At 38.7% G+C, this 22,227-nt stretch overlaps 1 protein-coding gene across 1 annotated transcript in view; it reads right to left on the bottom strand.

Annotated features, from left to right (window-relative positions):
* The window catches only part of SPTLC2 (serine palmitoyltransferase long chain base subunit 2), a 79,871-nt gene that overhangs the window by 29,249 nt on the left and 28,395 nt on the right, over positions 1-22,227 (bottom strand). The window contains exons 7-9 of the mRNA XM_032691274.1: positions 20,999-21,104; positions 19,959-20,178; positions 17,969-18,095 (exon numbers count right to left, since the gene is read on the bottom strand). Coding sequence (XP_032547165.1) covers positions 17,969-18,095; positions 19,959-20,178; positions 20,999-21,104 — 453 coding nt within the window. The remainder of the gene's footprint in view (positions 1-17,968; positions 18,096-19,958; positions 20,179-20,998; positions 21,105-22,227) is intronic.

Below are 22,227 nucleotides of genomic sequence, written 5' to 3' on the forward strand. Positions count from 1 at the left end.
CTGGAGCTACAGCAACAGACAAGTTTAAGTACAACTAGTCCTTAGTAATCTGCACTGTTCTTACTGCTAGGTGGGAACCACTCTAACAGTCCTTGGGTGGTAAAGTAAAATAAATGGTGCCAATTACACCGAAAATACTCAAGACTTCTGTAATCATTTTTTCAGGCTGTCCCTCAACAGATTACTGGAACTGAACTTGCAGCAAGAATTAGTTCCTGAAAAATCCCATGCACTATCTTGCTTTCTGAAATTTTCCTTCAGAGGTACATATAGCAGACAGTAAAAAAAGCAAAAACTTTGTGACTCGTTGGGAGTTAAACCATGACACCAAACAGAGGGAAGTATGTAATTTCCATAAACAATCTTCATTTCTTATTTTCTATCAATCTGGACATGAAGCTTTTATGTCACCCATCACTACCACAAAGCTGTAGCCTTGCCAGGGCCATGTAATTTATCATAACCAGATGGTGTGTTGTCAATAAAGGAGGGGCTGCTATCATTCCAAGGCAGAATAATTACCTTTCCTTTGAACCAAGGACAATGTTTTCAATAAAAACGCAAAGCTGTTTAATGCAACTTCCAGTCTGTCAAGACTCCCACTGTGCAGCTCCAGGATTCATTAGACTCACAGCAGTGGAAGGGACCATTTGTTAAAAATGTAGCAAAGTCTCTCAGATGACATTGATGATACACAATAAAAAAAACCCCAATAAAGACATTTTGAATTTTAAAAAACTTTAAGTTTTTTGCATAGACTCCTTTCATCATAACTTTTACAGGGAAAGTAAAATGCTACCTATGTTCCAGGCCTTTAAAGAAAACTATAGTGGATCTTCAGTGCTCTGGTAGGCACCTCTTCTGGCTTGCATTTTTGCATTTCAAAAGCAGGAGTAGCAACATTTATTCTGGAAGGAAGACTAATAAGTAAGGGTTGTGAAGCACAGAGAATTAAAAGTTAGTTCGTAAGCAAAGCTAAAGAAGAACTGAAAGCCATCTCTTATAGACCAAAACACTACTAGGTTGACACTCCTCTGACACCTGGAAAGTCATGCCATTTATACTGGAGTAATTCAGAGGACTGGACCCTGCCATGTAATTAAACAAGTTGCAATACAACCAAATGGTACCTTCACTTTGAGCAATGCAAGAAACTGGATGAATTCCACTACATACTGAATTTCCACTTGAGTTTCAAACTCCGTCAAATAAAAAGCAGTAATTATTTGAACACTCAGAGCATTTTCTGAGCCTGCTTTCAAGTCAAGAATTGACTTTCAGCTTCCTCTTCTTTCAACAGTACATATTTAATGAAGTGGTTAAGAAACACATCCTCTTTTCATAATACCAGAACATTTTGTTCATCCTGAAAAGCTAGAATAACTATCTAGCCTGGGAAATTAAAGGTGAGCTGGAATCCCAAGTGTGACCATTTCCAGGAATTACATCTAACAGGGTGGAACAGAAACATTCACATAATTTCAGTTCCACGATGATAACAAACATATTAAAAGATGGCTTAGTTCAGTTTACTCGATCGACCCTCTCTCTAACTAAGATCCAATCAATACATTCTTTTCTTCATCTAGCAGTTGCCTAAAGGATGCTAGTTAGATTCTATTTCATATGTGATTTACAGCCCTAGAAGAAAAATATATTCAAGCAAAGCATGATAGAAAAGAAAAAAAAACCCACACAACAATTGAACAAAATTTCAGACTGCACAAATCGTAACTGGCATACATTTCTGTTCATCACCTCCAGGAGCTGAAGTAAGTACCTCATGACCATATGACCACAACTCATGAAAAAAAGGGCAGAAGATAAAGTACAAGATCTCTCAGTCCTTCTAAGAAGCACAGTTATATGCACGAATAAAAAGCTTCACAGGAAAAGAATAAGTTGTCTTCTCCGTCTGAACAAGCAAGGGTGGCTCTTACCGTACGATACCAGGGTCCAGCCCCACCAGAACTTCAAATATCATTGGAAAATCTCTTTGTTGTTTGATCTTAATGAGCACATGCAGTGGGGACATAACACAATGGAGACAGCAACTGATAAACTTTCACAGACACACAGATACAGATCTATTTTTACTAACACTTAAAAATTTTCTCAGAGTTTGAGCAGTTCTGGCACCTATGCAGTAGCCTTCAAGAGATTTTGCAGGCTTTTCCAAAGCCCACAGACACAGGTGTGCAGCAACTCACACTCAGTGTGCAAAGGTGCACACAAGAGAAAGCTCAATGTCCTTCACAATGCAGAGGCTTTTGTTTGTTTTCCAACACATGCCAATTAGTCTTACCTTGATAAGGAAACATTTCCACTGTTCTTTTGTACAATATTGTTCTCTCCAACTCTGTGTTATTATACACAGAATTTACTACAAAATCATCTTTTTTGAGATTCCCGGACAGCTATAAAGCATTAGTGTTGCCACTACTATTAAAGCTACTTTAATGAGAAAGAAGTGAAGACAGAAACCAGTCAGTCCAACCAATCAAGCTAAAGACAACTGAGGCCATTTATCCTTACACAAAGAAAATACATTCAGAACCACCAATATCAACTGATACACAGTACTGGGAAAAATAAAGCCTAAGAACATAGGCTACACCATGGAACAGATGATCAACTCCTAATTATGTCAGCACTTACACCAATGCTGAACCAGACTGTAGCATGTCCAGAACTTTACTCTTGATCAACCTCCTGCTCCAGTAAGTGCCTGAAGAGGTGGTATCAGCTTCTAATTAACACCATATCAAATCATGTAATACAATTCCAAGGACAAACATGTCTGAACAGCTTTCATGTAGGTTTTATTATGACTCTTCTTTCTAGTTTGCGACTTAGATTTCCTAATTAATCTGAATTTTTTAGAGCCAGCAACTGAATTAACCTATTTTATTAACCGAAACACTTTTGTCCCTCTTAACACACAGATGGATTGGTATCTGCATTAAGATATAATTAAATGAAACAAGGGGACACCCCCCCAAAAAACCCACAACCAACAAAAAACACAAAAGGCATCAACAATCAATTTTGCTGAGCTTTGTGTGAGCGATAATGAAGTGAATTTCAGTACAGTTCTGGGGAAGACAGCTTTTTAAAGGCTCCACTGGTATGCAACAACATGGGTGCACTAACTAGCATTTTTAAAAATACCAGATATTTTCAGCATTCTGATAAAAATATAACCAATGGAATACACTGACTATTGTCAAGTTAAATTTTATATACATACATAAAATTTTTATATATAAATATATATATAATATATACAAAATAGTTTGGCAAAATAAACACCTGAAGAAAAGCACAAAGATCAGTGTTTACAGAGCCATAGTGCTGTCTACTCTCTTATATGGATCTGAATCATGGGTCATCTACCGCCACCACCTGCGACTCCTAGAACACTTCCATCAACGCTGTCTCCATACAGTCCTAAACATCCACTGGTCAGATTATGTGACCAATACATCTGTTCTAGAACAAGCAGCAGTCACAAGTATTGAGGCCATGTTACTGAGAACACAACTGTGTTGGGCAGGGTACGTCTCAAGGATGAAGGACCACCGCCTCCCTAAGATCTTACTCTATGGTGAACTTGCCACCGGCTGCCGCAAAAGAGGAGCCCCAAAGAGAAGATACAAGGACTCTCTGAAACAACATCTCAGCCTTGGCCATACTGATCAACATAACTGGTCTACTCTGGCCTCCAATCGGGAGGTCTGGAGACACACCGTCTATAACGCTGGTGATGCTTTTGAGAACACACACAGGATCACTCTTGAGGAGAAAAGACAACGCAGGAAGAATCATGTCTTGCAGAATATACCACCTAAGGAGTCTTTCTGCTGTGCCTTTTGCAACCGGACATGCCTATCTCATATTGGCCTTTTTAGCCACCAACGTGCTTGTAGCCAACGTGGGTAGAACCCTTCCCAAATCTTCGTTGATGAAGCCCAGCCATGATGAATATATACACAAAACCATATGATGAACTTTCAAATTTCTCCCATTTAAAATATTGTTCCACAACAGGAACAACACAGAACTCTTTGGTACATCCAAAAGTCAGGATTATTTGTAATTTAATATGGAAATATTTCAGCTGTCTTAATACCAGCATAATTCCTATGCAAGCCTGGCGTTTGAGACATGCCACATATTTGTCACTGAAGTGTGTGAATTTTTGTGCTGGTTTGTGCGGTTCATCAGTTGATGCATCGGCCATAACAGCACCCCACACACATTTGCTCTCAGGTTCCTGAAGAGATTGGCCCTCTGAACCTACAGCTTTTCCATTGGACCGTTTATTTGCTCTACAAGGTACACACAGTCCTCAGGAGTTCACAGCTAAAGAGATGCCAACAGCCTAATCTGCCTGTAATCCAACAAAACGCATGTGTTTACATCTGTCAACCTTTAGAGGAGATCTTAAGAACCACTGGGTTTGTAGCAGTAACCGTCACAAGGTTTAACACTTGAGCTGCAGTGATTTTACCCCCTCTGATTTTAAAAACTGCCCTTTCCCTCTGTATAGATAAGAAAGTGACACGCAACAGGGATCTCAGATTCCTTGTGTGATAATTAGAGGAAATGATCTGCTGACCTCAAGCAGTCTTTGAAGTCTGCACAGTCAATACCTAAAGAAGAGGGAGAGACTATTCTGCAGGACATATATCCCCCTAGGCCGACCTCTAAAAAAAGCTCACCTGGACTGGTTCTTCTCTCAACCAAACAAATCAACCCCAAAAAACCCAATCCCCCCCAAAACACAGGCCCCAAATCCAACCGCAATTCTCATTCACATTTACACAGGCTTTTATCTTATGGAAGGTAGCACATAAACTAAAATGAATTGCTTCCATTGTTTATTGTCAGCAGTCCCTTGATTTTAAAGATACAGAAATTACAAAACAGTAAATCCACACTGCATAAAGAATCTATTTGAGTTACACATGTAAAAGAGAGCCATGTCCTCAGATGTAATGCCACCTTGCAATTTATTTCAAGAACTCAGTTTCAAGAGATGGGAAATCGTAACACAGTCTCTTGCCATTTCTCTGCATAGTCAAAATGCAGTTTGCATAAAGAAACCTGTTTCTTTAAGACACAGGAAAGTCTTTAAAAAGACTGCCAGTTGCTGGTGCAATCAGATTCCTTAATGACTACTAGAATTTCACGTATCTGGTAATTTGCTTTGAAATTTTTTCCCCCAGTACTAGCTCAGTGGTATACCAGATTCAAGTCAGACACTGCAGAAACAGCAACTGTCTCTACTTTAAAGTTCACACAGAACAAATGATCCTATGCTCTCTGTGTTTACTGTGACTCTTCATAGGAAATCCATCTAGATAGGAGTAGGAGGATTTGCTGTCTTTGATGAAGAATGGATCTTGTCCAAGGCAACAACAACAATCAAAATCAAACCAAAACACTGCCTCCTGTAAAAGGCTGTTAGAAACACACAAGCCCTTTCCACTTAAAGTAGAATTCAAGATAATGCCTGGTCTGGTAAGCTGATAAAAAAATTGTCCACGAACTCTATTTTACCATTAATAAAAAAGAACAACAAAGCGAGAGTATGTGACTGTGTATCTAAAAATCAATAAGACTGAACACAAAATTATTTATATGCAAAGAATTGCACAGGAACAACAATTCCATTTCATGGTCCCATTACACTTATCTCCTCTGATACGTTCCAATCCCTGTATAACAATGCTGCAGTGAGAGACTAGGCTCATGAACCCAAAAGGGTTCCCTAACTCCAACCCCATAAGCCACCAAGTATTTTTCCACACAGAACTTTTCCAGAGGCTGAATTTCTACTGAAAGCAGCTTAAGTTCTCTCTAGAGTATCATAGCTAAATAGAATAGCTATACGGACAGACCAAGTAACTCCACTGTGATAGAAACTAAGAACAAAAGCACACTTCCAGCTCAACTTCACTCTGACACTAGCTGAAGGACCTGCTAAAGAACAGCAGCATTGCCTGCAAGAACTCCCATCCTCACCCCCAGCCCCACTCTAGGCAATTCAGAAAGCAATTTCTGAAATGTAATTCACAATAGATGTTCATGTTTGTTTACAACGTGCTCACTGCATCTGGTAACATTGCTGTCACATGGCTGAAATTCACTGCATCCTAACAATTATGATTTACAGTCATCTTTATGTTGAAGTTGAGTGTATAAAGCACTGCTTCAGATCAGTCAGTAATTTTAAAGAACGTGATTAGGGCTATCCCTCCAGAACAAAGAAATTAAGTCGGTATTGCCTGGGTATATGTATTATCTAACTCTAAATATTAGTCACTGGGAAGATTTGTGCGATTGTATTAACACTACTCACACATTAGCTCATACAGATTTTGTATTATTGCAAATGCACAGTCATGATAACAGCATTCATAATCACTGCAAAGACAGCTGTATATAACCTGTTAGATAGCTCTTCTTGTGTCCTGTAGAGAAGGAATAGAAATGTGTGCTGGTCAAACTACTCTTCTGGTCACCTTCACCATGAAGTCAAAACCATTAAAAAAATCCCAACCTCTATACAGTTTCAATAAAATTTAACTTGACAAGTGAATAGAACTGTCAAGAAAAGCAAACATTTAAAACCTTCTATATTCTTCTTACTATGATACCATGGACACTGAAACTTAAAAAGCACATCTTTGCACTTAAAAATCCCAAGAATAAGAGAAAGCATCAGTGAAGAAGAGACAGAAGGAAATGGACTCAAACCTTTGTACAGCACAAATAGATTGGCAAGGCTTTATGGCAGATTAAAGCCACAGAGAGCAAAAACATCAGGAACACATACAAACACCACATTTCTTTAGAAGCTAAGGAATGTGCAAGCTTTGACAAAGCATATTATATTAAGGATGTTTATAATCTACTTCCATGGAGACAGTTCAGTAGCTTTACAACATAGCAACAAAGAGTGTGAACTATATTTTCCATCTGTTTTGTGCAGACTCTCTTTTTACAATGGAAGCCAGCATAAAAGCTAACTGTTCCTTGGGACTTTAAACAACAACACAAGGGGGTAAAGAAATGTTCTTTGCCTTTGTAGTACAAGAGAAGATGATAAAGGATATGAATAGCCATTAAAAATATATACAAAAATACATGATGAAGGCCTCTTCACATGTTTCAGTCAGGAAGTGTTGCACATAACGTATCAGTCACCTAGTGTTAGCAAATATTACTGTCTTTATTAATTGTAAAATATGATACAGATATAAAAAAACTTACAAAACCAGATAGATTATCACCTCCAGCTTAACATGTGCAAAAAGAACAGCAAAGCAGCCCAATTCCACATTTTAAGACAGCTATAGTCAAAACCAGAAGGATACAGTCAGTATAAAACACAAATTCAGTTTTAGCTCAAGCATGAGGAGAACAAAAACGCCAGCATTCTAAGTACTTCTTCCATCTCCAGAGTTTATTGACAGTGATAGCATAAGATCTCTTCTAAAACTATTCACCTCAAAAGAGACAGAACAAATAAAAAAAAGCATCTATTGCACTGTTCTATATCATTAGCACAAGTTCTGTCATGCTGCTGCTGTTAGGCTGGAGTTCACCCTATATTATATGGCACAGATGTTCTCTACATGTATCGACCACAAGATACAGTGTAGAAAACCGTATTTCTTTTTCCCATAACACACAAAAAGCTGTAGTGCACGATGTTTAAATTTAATAACTGTGATCTACACAGACAACACTTTACAGAAAAGGCACTTGAAACACTGCACAATACATTACTACTATAGAAAAACAAATGTGTATGGATTGTACAGCCCTTGTGGCCACATGTAACACTGCCCTCAAATCTAAAGGGAAATCATTGAACATTTACAACCTGTGTTAAGAAAATTCTGGCTATGAAAAATATTCCCAAAGTCCCTCATACAAGCCGTCAAACAACCCTTCAATCCCACTGAATACATCAAAATCAAAACTTCAGCTATCTTATGAACACCACCTCATGGATCCAAGATCGTGCCTGAAAAGCAGCAGTTTCTCCCACCATTCTAATAAATGCCATCACAACAGAACTATCAAAACTACCAGATCATACACATCCACGTCCCAGAACACAGTGTTTACCAGCTTCCATAAAGACATTGTTACTGAAATCCTTCACTTCATAATTAATTGTGCAAAGAACTCATCCGAAGAACAAACACTTGCATAGGAATATTTTGCTATCTACATAGCACTTTCCAAAGGTTTCCTTTGGTATTAAGATTTCTAAATTAACTAGGTGCCAAAATCTATGGACTCAAACAAGATATTACAGCACAATATCCAGAATCAACAGGCTATGAGCTACTAACTCCTTCTTCCTAATGGATAAAATCGCACCCAAAAGGCAGCTGCGCAGCCTTCCTCTACTCCAAACTGGGTTCATAGTGAAGAATGACAGTTACAAGCATTACAAAAATGAAAATAATTAAATTCTAATAAAAATTAATGTATACAACACAGGTTACAGCAAGAGCTCAGAGTTAGGAAGGATGAAGAGTCTGACAACCATACCTAATGTCACTGAATGCCCTGTGTTAACAGGAAACACCTCTCAAAATCCAACTTGGAAAAGAAGAATTAAGCTCTGCTGTGTCCAGAAAAAAAGCAAAACAACTTTTCCCTTAAATTCTCAAATACAAGAATAGTCTTCAGAGAAATGTAGTGAAGTATAGCCTGTGCAGTATTAACATTTAGCCTGTCAGTGTATTTATCCTGCCATTAGGTACATCTCTAAGGAGCTAAGGAGTATATGCTGCACCCATAGACTGGACAGAACAAGATATCCAAGTAGTACTCAACTTTAGAGCAGTTATTCAGTAGCTCTGCTGGTTGATCTTTAATGCACTAGCTTCCCTGTGAATCTCTTGTTACCTGCTCATAAACAATAATTTTTTTTTAACTGCATTGGTTTTTGAATTTCACATCAAGCCAAGTTTTACAACACCCATAGGGCTTCATCTATTCTTCTGAAATTCAAAGCCAGTTCAGCCAAATAGAGGGATTTGTGCGTCACATAAATCACAGACACTCATCACTCACTCACTCATTGTTAGGCTTCGCGAATGAAAATTTGGGGAAGGCTCTACCCACGTTTCTACCTATGTTTGTTACAAGTGCACTGGTAAGGTAGCCATAAGAAACAGTGCAAATTAACTGCAGATGACTAGCAACAATCTTCTCCTTCGTTCCCTACAGCTGCATTTGCCAGTGAAGTGCTCTTCTCAACTATAAAATCACATGGGAATGCTCTAAGTGCAAGAAACAGTATTCAGCAAAAGTCAGTTGACTGGTCACACTCCATGTCAACACCTTAAAAGCTTCTAACAGCACTGTTCCTGAAGCAATTAGACTAATACTGAAGTTCTAACACAACAAGGCCTGTCATTCAGTGGAAAAGATATACCAGCCAGCTATAAAATGTCCACCTTTGGTTAGAAATAGCCAATAATCAGGTTCACCTAGAAAGCGACAAATAGAGCTAGGGTATCCATTCCCTTACCTGGATAGTGAGGTATCCACCAGGGGCTATCACCTGAGGGTTTGACTATCCTACTCTTTGGCAAACTCCTTTGGGAGACAGCAGCCATAAACACTGGAGTACCATCTCGTGGCCAAACTGAACAGAAACCAGCTCTATAAAGAAATGATGCCAGGGCACTATGAAACAGGCTCTGTGAGCTTGAGACAATAATGAGATCCTACACAGAAGTAAGCTTTGATCAGTAACTGATACTGTAAGGTACTATGAGAAGTATTTAAGCTTTGTGTTATTTTGAAAATCCAGAAAAAAACCTGCCAGATAGACTACCTTCTACTATGTCTCTTGATAAAAGACTCCCTTGAGGGATAAGAAAAGTGAACAGAATTGTTCTCGATACCTACTTTTTTTTCATCAGTGGTACTAAATGGGAACTTACGGAATGGAGCACAGTAAGTTCCAGAGGTCTTTTTGTCCCTCAGCATGACTTGAACTTCTGTCCTGGTTTCACCTAGGGTAGATAATATTAATATTGCTACAGATTTCACCCAACACAAGGTGCAATGGGAGAGACAGGATGCTGCAAGTGTGAACGTGCTCTTTACTAATGTGTCCTAAAGTTAAGAACTTCCACTCTGAATGAGCTGGCTTGGTTTTGTTGGGTTTTTTTTCAATGGGAAGCTTATATATGAAGACATTGAGAAGGTAGCACCTGAATCTTTCACAGAATACAGTCTTCATACATCTTTTTGCAAAGACCTTAATCCATTCCAGTAAGTGGTCCTGTACAACATTTCAAGTTTCTCCTTTGATGCCAATGATGCTTACAGTCAAGAGGTTCATCTCATGACAAAAGCTATAGCCTGCAAATTTGCCACTAAGTCAGAGCTGGCCACATCTGACTGCACATCTTTTATAGCAGCCATACTTGTCCTTCTCCAGTGTGCTCTCAGATTTACCCTAAAACTCTGCAATAATTTCAACAGGAAGGGTGTTGAGCTTTCCCATGTTAGTAAGTTGTACTTGGCAAGAAGCTCCTGGTATCCTGCCACCTGGAACTGCAGTGAGGTGGAAGAGTAGGCTTTGTATCTGAAAAGGCCCAAACCCTGGAGGCCTTGTCTCTCCTGTGACATTTACAGACTTGTTTTTCCTCAACAGCTCTGTTTTCCAAGGATCTTGGAAAGATCAAAGCCATGCATATAAACCCACAATTGCCTTTACAATGCCAGGTTCTGAACAAAAAGTCATTTGTCAGGAATATAGCTATAATCCTAGAAAAGACAAGCTATTTTCAGTAAAGATTGGAGGTACTAAACATTCTGCTTCCAGCTCTTGGTACATACATAGTCTTACATAGTCTGTAAGACTAACATGTCTGTTAGCACAGAGTACTTAGTTCCAGAAATACTAGTTGCAGAACAAATGATGTCTCCACTGCTCATTTTACTAGTGGGGATTTTTTTTTGGTTGGTTGGGTTGGGTTTTTTTCCAATCCCAGTGCCCATGGAGAAACAGTTTAGAAATCTTAGGAGCTGCTAGCCAACATGAACTTGAGAAGCATGCATACTCTGTAATACATTTTCCCCCATGTAGGCAGTATTGTAACCACAATTTTTCCACTATGCAACAATTAGGGAATAACCTGAGCATTAACAGAAGCTTACTCATGGCAGAAAGAAGCCCTACAGCTTGATTTATCCTGTCCCTGACAAGCCAATTTTGTCTTGAAGTTAGACTGCAACAGAACCTGCTCCATCTTATTTAAAGTAATCTCAAATCTCTCCTCTGGCCATATGTTCTTAAAACACATTAATTGGCATGCAGGTTTTTCAGACAGCTTCTTCCTTTAAAGATGAAACCTGTACTATCTAAGGAAGTTTATTAATTCTGGAACATTAGCAAACATCTGCACACTAGTAGGACAAAAGTACACATTGTAGAATGTCAAGATTGTCTATGTTTGGGAATTTGTGGTAGGTCAACTGCACCGATGTGAAACAGCATGAGCTGACCTGGTGCCAACCACATTGTAAAACAGAACCCGCTAAAGTAGGCATAGACAGTAGTTCAACTGGTCTGCAAGTCCCACATAGCCTAACACACACACATAGCTCACAGATAGGGTTTCAGTTACCAACTACTGCTCTTTTCCAAAGAAGACAGAAACACATTACATAGTCTTCATAGAAGTCTGTATATTGCAGGCACTATTGTAATACTAGTAATAATTTTTCTATGTAGAAAATTGCTGCAGTTGCCAGGACTGATGATAGGATGTGGTGCTTGTGTGTGTCATTCAGGTATTTTCAAAATACTGCTCTAGTCAACTACGTACCACACTAGGAACCATGAAATCTATTTCACACTAACCCAAAGAAAGACAGAGTGCACATCACCTGATTTTTGATTACTTCTGTTGAAATGCTTTACTTCAACGTTACTGATTTACAAGAATTTTAGTTGCACTACTGCTAACAATACATAGTAGTGACCTGCTACCAGTATTTTCTCATTTTATCTGTAAGAGCAGCACACCAGCATTCTGTAGAAACATAACACGTCACGTGCTATTGAGAGTAAAAAGCGAGCCACAAGTTTTAAATCAAATATAGTGTAAGAAATGAAGAAAAATTAAATTATTTCAACAAAGCCACATTCCTAGTTGTATTTCAGCTGTGACAGATCAGTGTTTAGGCTATGAAGACATAGGATAACAGCTCACACTTGAACAGAAATAGCAAGAACCAGAATGTTAAGTGAACAAAGCAGGTGTACAATTATAAAGGTTTATAAGCTCTTGCACAAACATCACAATATTGAATAAAGTTCAGAAGAAGAGGTGCTGAAGAATTCTCACCTTCCAATGTACAAGATAAAGGGTAGAGCTCTGCTAATGTCTGTAAACACCCTTCAAAGCATCAAAGGCTGAAAGATTTCTCCTGCCCAGCCCACGTTAAAGCAATTTTTCTGGAGGCTTGCCGTGCTCTGTGGGAGGGAGGTAGGGGTGCAGCAACAAGCTGGATTTAAAAGATCCTCAGCTGGAAACACAAATACAGAGAATGATGTTTAAAACTGTTAGACCCCTAGAGAGAAACAGGAAACTCTCTTTATGACCCCCAGAGTATTTGTTTTTCCAACAGTTTCCCAGCTCAGCTTGAAATTCTCAAGGGCAGCAACAAAAAAAGTTTTCACTTTGCTCAAATTAGTTTTGACTGGTCCCAGGTTCCCAAGGTGATAATTTAACACCTCATTAACAAGTGCATTATTGGAGGAAATTCAAATGAACCGATGTTAATGCTAATTGAATGTTTTCAACCTCAGCTTGTACAAGGAGTATTTATTTCCCCCTTTGAGTACAACAGCAGTCACTGCTTCCATTTGTGGATCTACTGCTAACAATGTCAAGATACAGACTTCCTTTATAAATATACTATAAGCTACTTAAAATTCAGTTCCAGGTGATGAAACATTGGCTATTCCTTCATTACTGCTTATGCTTTATACTTGCATACAGTTCTGGTTTGTCTTTGGAGAAAAAGGTAATGTTAGAAAATGTCCAACTTAAAGAAACTTACTGATTAGGCAGCTGATTAAACTACCGATGTTGTATGGGCCTGATTAACCACATAGAGCTTAAAACACTAATTGCAGTCTTTTCTCCTCCAGAATTTAAGCAGATCAGGCTTGGGTTTTTTTCCAGGATGCTTCTCCCTGTGCATATTAACAGTATAACAATGGTTCTGTCTTCTCAATAGCTCAGTTATGCTCAATTCTCTGCCAAGACACTGTACGTTCTTAATCCTTTTGGTTATAATTGGTTTAGCCAACTTCTCTGATTTAACTTGCTCAACATCGTTGCACATAGCAAATACCAATCAGACTGTATGCTGCTACCTGACTGAATGGCCTTCAAAGGTCACTTATCGTTTCCAACACTTTAGCGCTGGGATGGCCTATGCAACTGCTACTTCCATGGAGCTATGGAGGATAATGATCCTTTGTTACTATGCAGTGCTCAAAATTTAAGTGCTGTCTTGGGCAAGGTCTATCCACACCTTATTCTATACATGCTATGTATGGAGCTGTGATTAGGTGTGGGATATTTGCCTCCTAAAATGAGATGGAAGACAGTAAACTCATTATAAATGTCAACATGTATGATTACTATTATTGAGTTAATGTGCATGGAAGGAAGTGGTTTACCTCTTTTACAAGGTATTAGCACTGCCAGCTTTAATTCAAACTTAAAATACACCTGGATTTAAGACTCATCTTCAGTTTTTAATACACAGGAAAGCAAATTAAGTTTCGTCTCTGAAGGTGGTTAACCAGTTCCTAGACTGGTTTCACTTTGCATATTTTGATTTGCCTGCATATCAGTCAGGTTACTTAACAATTTTCTTCCACTTGCCCCCAGCAACGTTATCAGGGCAAAAAACAGGCTGGGTCCTGAACAGCAACAGTGCTAACAGAACTCCTGCAGTTGTACAGGATGTATCACTAGCTCTTATGTAAATAACAGAAAGGAACCAGCTGGATTCCCAGACCCAGAGAGACTGTAATGGCAAAAAATCCAGCTTTCAACTCAAACCAAACCACTGATGCTGAAAAATTCACCAAGACAGGTCAAGTACTTAACATTATAAATCCCAACATCTCATTTACCATGACAAGCACCAAGCTGTCTCATTTTCCCTACAGTCAATTTAAATAACCCAAACACCCCATGAACAGCAAGAATCAAGTGGCTCTATGCTAGAACTTTCCAGAATTCCATTTCAAGAACCAATTTGTCATCTTTGTGTATACCACGATCCTGACAAGTCTGCTTATTGTGTCTTTTTTATTATCACAGTTTAAAAAGTCCCTTTATTTACGAAACTATCTGAAGTTCATTCATCTTTGTGGCTGAACAGAGACCAAGAGCAGCATTCACTGAACTGCTGACACACATCTGCAACACTTGCTCCTGATAGTTAAAGTTTCCAACCCTAGTGACTTCGAACTGGAAAGCAGCTCCAAAAGTTTTTACAGAAAGAAGCCTTCTCCCCTTCTGTTCCTCACCATGCTCTACCATATATCAAAGCCAAATGTGATGATATGTGAGATACTGAGTTCTCTTGAACAGAGTCTATGTGCTCAAGATGTGCAACACTCCTGAAGACAACTGTTGCTTTGAAGAAATTCTTTGAAGAAAGGGATCACAGATCAAGTATGTTTTAAGACCACATGATGGTCTTCTACCCAATTTACAAGTAATGCAAGTAAAATAGGACTGACATAAATTCTCAGACATTGATCTGATAATTTAGAGGAGTTTCAGATGCAATACTGGAAGCACCACTACCAAGAACCCATAACATGGCTCTGCCATTGCTTTGGTTGTTGGAGTAGTTTTTGCAGTCTGGATGAAGGAGTAAGTAATATACTTGTATTCATACATAATTATATTCCTGCAGATGTCTTCAGAGTGACTGAGGTTTGCTAGTAACTTACGTGCACAAACATTACAAAGAATTAACAGATTAGTTTGAACAGAAATCAAGACTCAAGAAACTACTGTCCCAATTCAGGCAGCACATTTGCATGTCACCCATCTTACATTCTCTGTGAGCAGCTATTCAGCTTTTCATAGCATCTGTATTTTGTCTGTGCTGCCTCCTACTAAAGTCCTATTTAATCACTGGCAGCTTGCTGGAAAAATCTGAAAGGAGACATTCACTTTTTTAGTTATGTAAAGTTTTAGTAACTACAACACCTTATACTGTAAGTTTGGACCCTTCAAATGCTTAATTAGATTTAGAAATAACCTAAGAGAATTTACATATTCTTGCAAAATGATATACAAAAAAACCTTTAATCTACAAACACTAATTGGTTCCTACTACTTACTGCTCAGCTACAGACTAATTCAATCTAACATCAAAATGTCCACGAAGGTTTGATGCTGTGAAGAACAGCAGCTATTACACATAGCATGTGGTAAACAGAAGCAGGCAGACAAAGAAGCCGCAAAGGCTCTTTTCAGGAAACCATTCTTGAAGCCATTAAAAGATTTATCTGTGGCCCAAAACACAAGGCTGGGAGCTAGCCATCTACTGTTCTGACTCCAGCTCCAACTCCTGTGCTCTGGTAAAACCACTGTCCTGTCTATTTCCTTCATCCATTCGTTCAGCTTGACTAATTTAAAAGCAATGAGATTTTTGTAATATGCAGTCAATTCAGAGGTGCTTACCAGTGACCCAGTTTAACACTGTTCTCCACTTGTCTTCCACAGCTAACAACTATTATAAGCACCCATTTAGTCCTCATTTTCTCATACTCAAACCAACCACAAGCAGTGGTCCTCCAGAGTCCCACTTGTAATTTCACAGAATCCAAACAGAAGTTTTTTAGCCAAAGCCCTTAAACAAAGAAAAAACTTTGTCATGTTACCACTAAGCAGCTGCTCAATTCACCCAACTGAACTTTTGCCAACTTCATCCACAGAAAATATCTACAAAGTAATATTATCTCTAAAGCCTTAAGGCAATTAAAAAATGCATTACTGGGTAACAGCCTCTGCAGAAAATGAACACAGAAGCACTTTCATGCAGGAATCATCCTATGAGGTATTTATCGAAGATGAAGGTTGACTTGGATGCTTAAAAAGCCAGTACCACTTTCACAAGACCTGTAGCTGAGAAACCCTTTGAGATTTGACAGGGTTCTGGCTATCCAGCTGTTACATCCATCACTTACAAAAACTGCTACAGCTTCTATAGAAATTGGACTTACTGAGACCTCTTTGAAATGATAGACTTACTTTCTCATTAGAAAGAGTGACTAGGAATTCTGGTACTCCTTGGCACTAAATTAGCAGGATGTATCTGATGTGTTTTAAGCAACATGAGAACAATAAACGTCTTCTGAGTTTATTTTTTCGCCAAACTGGTTCCTGATCTGTTTTGCCTTTCAGCTCAGATGGATCCCGCTGGCAAAATGGCAGGAAAACAGTCTGGAATGGAAGTTACTTCCATTCTCCTGGTTTGAACAAATACCGCACTGTAGCCTCAGAAAGAGGCAAAAATGCCTGAGTTTCAATACTGCAAACAGAAATCAGTTACACATTCCTTGCTTCCTGCTTCATTAAGCAAAACAGATACTGGAAGAAACCCAAAACAAGCAACGCCTAGGCAGACCACAGATTGTTGGCAAATCATGAGCTATAAAGAGCTCAAACAGTCCCTTTTAAGATGAGAGCAAGACAACTTTTCATGTCATTTGAAGCTTGGTTAATTAATATCTGTACTCGAGAGCAGGGAGACAACTCTTGGTATGGGTATCTCTCATGGACCACTTGGAAGCACTCAACGTGCTGCCTGGCTGTATTTGGCCTCACTGATGACATCTCTTCTGAGCAACCACCAACACCAATTGCTGGCACCTAACTCTGCTCTCAGATAATGTAAGCAAACAAAATGAAACCTGTTATAATAGAAAAATTCTCAAGTCATTTCTCCAGTGAGGTTTTCCACTGTAAGAGTTATCCAACAGGTTAGCTGGTCCGTGTTCAAAAGCAAAAAGCAAATTCAGTTCTAAAGCATACACCACCACCACCTCGTGGCCAGATGCCTCAAGCTCCCAGAACTCAATATATACTGCAGCTTCAATTTTAAGAGCCTGCAAACTGAACGCCACTGACAGATCCTCAGCAAACTACACTGTTATCCTGTGTGTGCTGCTCACAACCTTTTAATTACCCGTGAAGAGGGAAAAGTATCCTGCATGCAAACTGCTGTACCATTTCAGTTTCAGATTATGACTTTGAATGCACAGAGATGAGTACAAATGTCCCCTTTTTTACTTTCATAATGAAATAAAAAAACTAAGACTATAAAGACAAATATGCTGAATTTCTTCTCCTGGTCTATTAAATGCACTGATTTTGAAAACTGCTTCTAGCTCCCAACGTAAAAAGGGATTTCAGAAACATTCCCATATTTACTTTAACTGAGATGCAAAGAGCAAATTATATTAGAGATGAAAACTGAAGGTACTACCCTGCAGTAACCAGCACACAACTGTAAAAGATACACAGCAAAATATTCTGAAAGCAACGTTTACAGTGGGGCAAATAACAAAGGACAGACAATGGGAAGAAAAAGAAGGAAGCTAGAATAGCTAGGCAGAAGTAAAAATCAATACAAGACAATACTGTGTCTTAGATGAGACTAAGATGACTTACCTCTAGCTGGAAACTCTTTATACTGTTATTAGGCTGATCTGTCAAGGATAGTAAACTGGTTTATTGCTCCAGAAACTCCAACCCAATATGTACTTACAAATAATCGTGAATGTGTCCACTGACTGAGTTATCTGTCAAAGGGATGGAGGCTCTGTTTGGCTTCCCCTTTCCACATGCCTACTGTTCGAAAGACTCACCAATAGTTGTACCATCTTCACCCATAATGCACTTCACGGAGGTGATGATTTGCTCCACAACAGGAGGTGACATTGATGTTGCATACACTGCACTGTGAGAGTATGTCCTGAGGTAATCAATCAGTTCCTAGCAAAACACAAGAGGCATCAGACATTGCCTTCCCAGCACTCACAGAAATGCTTCTTTGTCATGTCTTTAATCACAATAAAATGAGGCACCACAAGAAACCTCTTGCAGAATGCCCCAGAAGAGAACAAGTATCTCAAGGATTGATTTTACAGTACAAGAAATAAACAGTTAAAAACTGAACAGGAGGGACATGACATCCCATAATAATGTCACAGGGCAAGAATGTGTGCTGATCAGAGACAAATGACTACAACAGACCTGTTTAGATAACACCATCAGCAGTGGATTTTAACAAGGTGTTTGCATTACTCAAGCTGTGCCCAGGCTGCGTTTCAGAAGTGTTTATTATAGCATGGGGAGCACAAAAGAAATGAAATAGCGAGCAGCAGGATCCACAGGTGCTTATGTATGGTGCTCAGTATACTTGTTTCCCCACAAAAGTCATCAAACAAGGAACAGGTCACAAAATTTTTTCTCTCATTTATCAGCAGAATATAAATAAAGCAGTAGGTGTAATTTAGGAGTGCAAGAACTTCAGTCTAACCCTCCTGCGTTTCCCAGTTAAACACACATGCTATTTTTGTTAGAGGGCAGAAGTAGCTCAGATAAGGAACAAAGGACCAACAAACCTTAGATCTAGGCTGCTTGTTAACTGTAACAAAACCATGCTAAAATACCCAGATCACCCTAACAAAGTATTATAAACACCACTATGAACGCAGGACAGATTCTGTCTTCTGCTACCACAAAATAAATAATGATGACCCTCTAGCTACCACAAGCTGGGAATGCATTATAAAAACATGTGGAAGTGTTCTGTTGCTGTCTGTCTAGGGTCAGAGTTAAATGAAAGAAAGTTGTAAAGGGACTTCGAAATAAACTAGGTAAAAAAATTTAAGGCCTCTGAAGCAATCCCTCAATCAGTAGCTAAAACACAGTTAAAAAAGGACTCTTAGCTGCTTTACCTTATGTCATGGAGTTAATCCCAACAGCTCACTACCTTTGGAAAAAGATTTATATGGTGCTTTTTTTTCTGGGAAAGATGTAAGAGTAATTTTAATCTAACTGTAGTAAACTCCCTAAGAGGAACATCTGTAAGTCCCATCTCCATTTGGATGGGTGGAAGTAATTATCACAATTAATAAATAAAAAATTCTTGTCCTGGTAGGAAGATGGTAGAAGTTTACCCTCAAATAAAGCTTAGAAGCCTGATCTGTGAGATATATTTTAGGATACAAGAAAGGCAACACAGGGAATTGCTAGACAATCCCCCTGAGAATTAGCAGTTTGGCAAGAGCAACACTTTCTAGTTGTACTTTCCAAGAAAAAAAAGGGACAGTAGTCAAAAAAAATACCAAAACCCCCAAACAAACAAAACACCAAAACAAAAAACCCCAAATCAATCAAAAAAAAAAACCAAAAGGGAAGAAGTGTCTTTTTAGAAAGCAAACTGTTTGTGTCTAGGGGAAATCAATTCTACTAGACTAACCTAAGAAGGGGATTTTCCTCTAAACACATGAAAAACTTCAGCTTTTGGCATTTTTCCTGCAAGTCTCATTAAAAATAACTTCAACAAATCCCTGCTTGCTGGCTCCTAGCAGTTCCTAGAAAGATATTACATCACTACTGTACATTCTGCAAACTGAGATCATCACTGACCATGTGAGATCTAAACAATTATGAGATATTTTACTAGACTAGACTCTTCTGCCCTGCACAGATTTTCACATCATTAGACAGTATGTAAATTTATGAAACAAATGGGCAATTAAGGTACTTGAGAAATAGAATAACTTTGAACTGCTTAATGAAGGACTCTACCACCTGCCCAAAACAGTCATGTGATTCCCAGCTCTTTACCTTTTTGCCCCCAATGTATCCTCCTGCAGCTCCAAAGCTTTTGGTGAATGTTCCCATCATAACATCCACATCTTCAGGATTGAGTCCAAAATACTCCACTACACCCCGGCCACTGGGACCCAGGGCACCTATACTGTGAGCTTCATCAAGGTACAGATAGGATTTGTACTTCTTCTTAAGGGCAATCACTTCAGGCAAACGGACTATGGATCCCTCCATACTGTTGAGAAACAAAAATTCAGTGTAAGTTGATTTAATGGTTGGGACAACCACCTTACAGAGCCTGAAGTCACTATGCTTTCATTTCTTCACTCTTTCAGCAATTATGAACACTTAAAATTTGCTAGAAACATCATGTTCTGCAGAGATGCACCTCTCCTCCTTGCACCCGGGGCCCAGAGCTCTAGTTTCTACCTGTTCAACATCTCTGGGATGCTGACATACAGACTAAATAAGCAGAAACAACAGTAAGCACAGGAATGTTTTAAGTGACAACTTTATAAATTAATTATCTCAATTTTACTTCCACCCTTACATCAGTATTCTGATCTGAGATCTACTTACCTGTTGTTTTTAAGAACATTAGTAGCACTCCAAAGCATCCCATTTTGTGCTGAAAGTCACTATGATTTAAATGCCTAACACAGCTATGACTACTACATGCTCCTACTCACTCTCAGCAAAAAAATTATATTTGTGCAATTCCATTCACAGTAGCATCATCTAGTGAGCACAGAAAGAATGGAATGGACAAGCAATTTAAGATCACAGTTCTGATATAAATAATCAGGTTTGATTATTTAATTTCTATAATCTAATCAAGATGTGGGAAGCATTGTGATAGCACCAGGTGCAGCTACAGTTCTAGCAACAGAAAATCCAGGATGTGAGACCAACATAGCATAATTTAATTCACAGATGAGATTAATGAAATAACTATGAAGTGACAACATTCATAGTCTGATTTGGCAAAGAAACCCAAACACTAAGCATCTAGATCTCATGTGGAGGGTCTTAGGAATATAAAGAATAGTTTGTACCTGTATATTCCTTCCACCAAGATAAGAATTTTTTTCCAGGGCCTCCGTGTACGAGGTTGCCCATGCACAATAGCATCTTTGAGCAGCTTCTCCAGGCTTTGCATATCTGCACCAGAAATTACTGTTAAATGGTACCAAAACAGCTAGCTTGAGCTTTGACATGACTAAAGACAGCAATATTCCAGAAATGCACAAATTGCTCCAGCATGGAGGACAGACCATATACTCAACAAGCACAGGTTTCGTCTAGCTGCGGGCCCACGGATGAGATTGAAGGGAGTGGGTGACTATGAACTCCAAGGAAGAATTTCATAATTCTATGCTAAAAGCATAAGTTAGAGCATTAGGCACAAACCAGGAAATGGGGGGGGGGGCAAAGAAAAAGAATATCTCATTTTGATGAAAAGAGAAAGTCGTTTAGATAGTAAGAATGACCTTGTGGATAGAAATAATTAAAAAAAGAACAAGTAAGGTCAAGGATAATCAACTAAAGATAAGTAAAAGATAGATCAAAGTGCATAAAGAGAAGTGGGGCAGTATACTTTTTTATTCCTTCATTTAAAATTGAAGGGATTGGAGGTGTGGAACACGAAGCTTCTAAACCAAAAATAGAAAAGAAAGAAAAGAGAACCACCAGTGTAGGAAAGAGAATAGTGTTCAGCATATCAGAAACCAGACAGATGAAGCTGTTAGTAGCAATGTATTCTGAAACCATACTAGCTTTGGCTACAAACCCTTGACACAATCCTAAAAGATCTAAATAATGTGAACAAATAAATAGACATGAAATCAGTCCTGAAAAAAAAATCTTTGAGGAAAGGAGTGGAGATGGGATTACCAAAACGTAAAACCCAAAGTGCTGAGTAGAGACAGATATAAACACTAGGGCATGAAAAAGAACACAATTAATCATGAAAAGAGAACTGGTAGACTAGGGCAGTTGTAGCAGCAAGAGCAGCTGGTGAACTAGAACTAGGCTAGAAATTATACAGCAAAGTAGGTCAGTTAATAGACCGTTAAAGGACAGCTAGTGTTCAGAAAAAGTCAACGAAGAAAGCAGTGTAGTTCCTGTCTCCAAAAAAATCTCTCAGTGAAGAAAAGACGAGTTTAGTGCAGTTAGGGAGAACAACGGAAAATAGATGTCTGCTCTGACATCTCAAGAAAGAGGGAAAGACTGGGAACTAGGTCTGACCTTAATAAAAAGGACAAACTACAGAATGAGGCAGGAA

The sequence above is a fragment of the Chiroxiphia lanceolata genome, chromosome 6, assembly GCF_009829145.1.
Source record: "Chiroxiphia lanceolata isolate bChiLan1 chromosome 6, bChiLan1.pri, whole genome shotgun sequence".
NCBI classification, from domain to species: domain Eukaryota; kingdom Metazoa; phylum Chordata; class Aves; order Passeriformes; family Pipridae; genus Chiroxiphia; species Chiroxiphia lanceolata.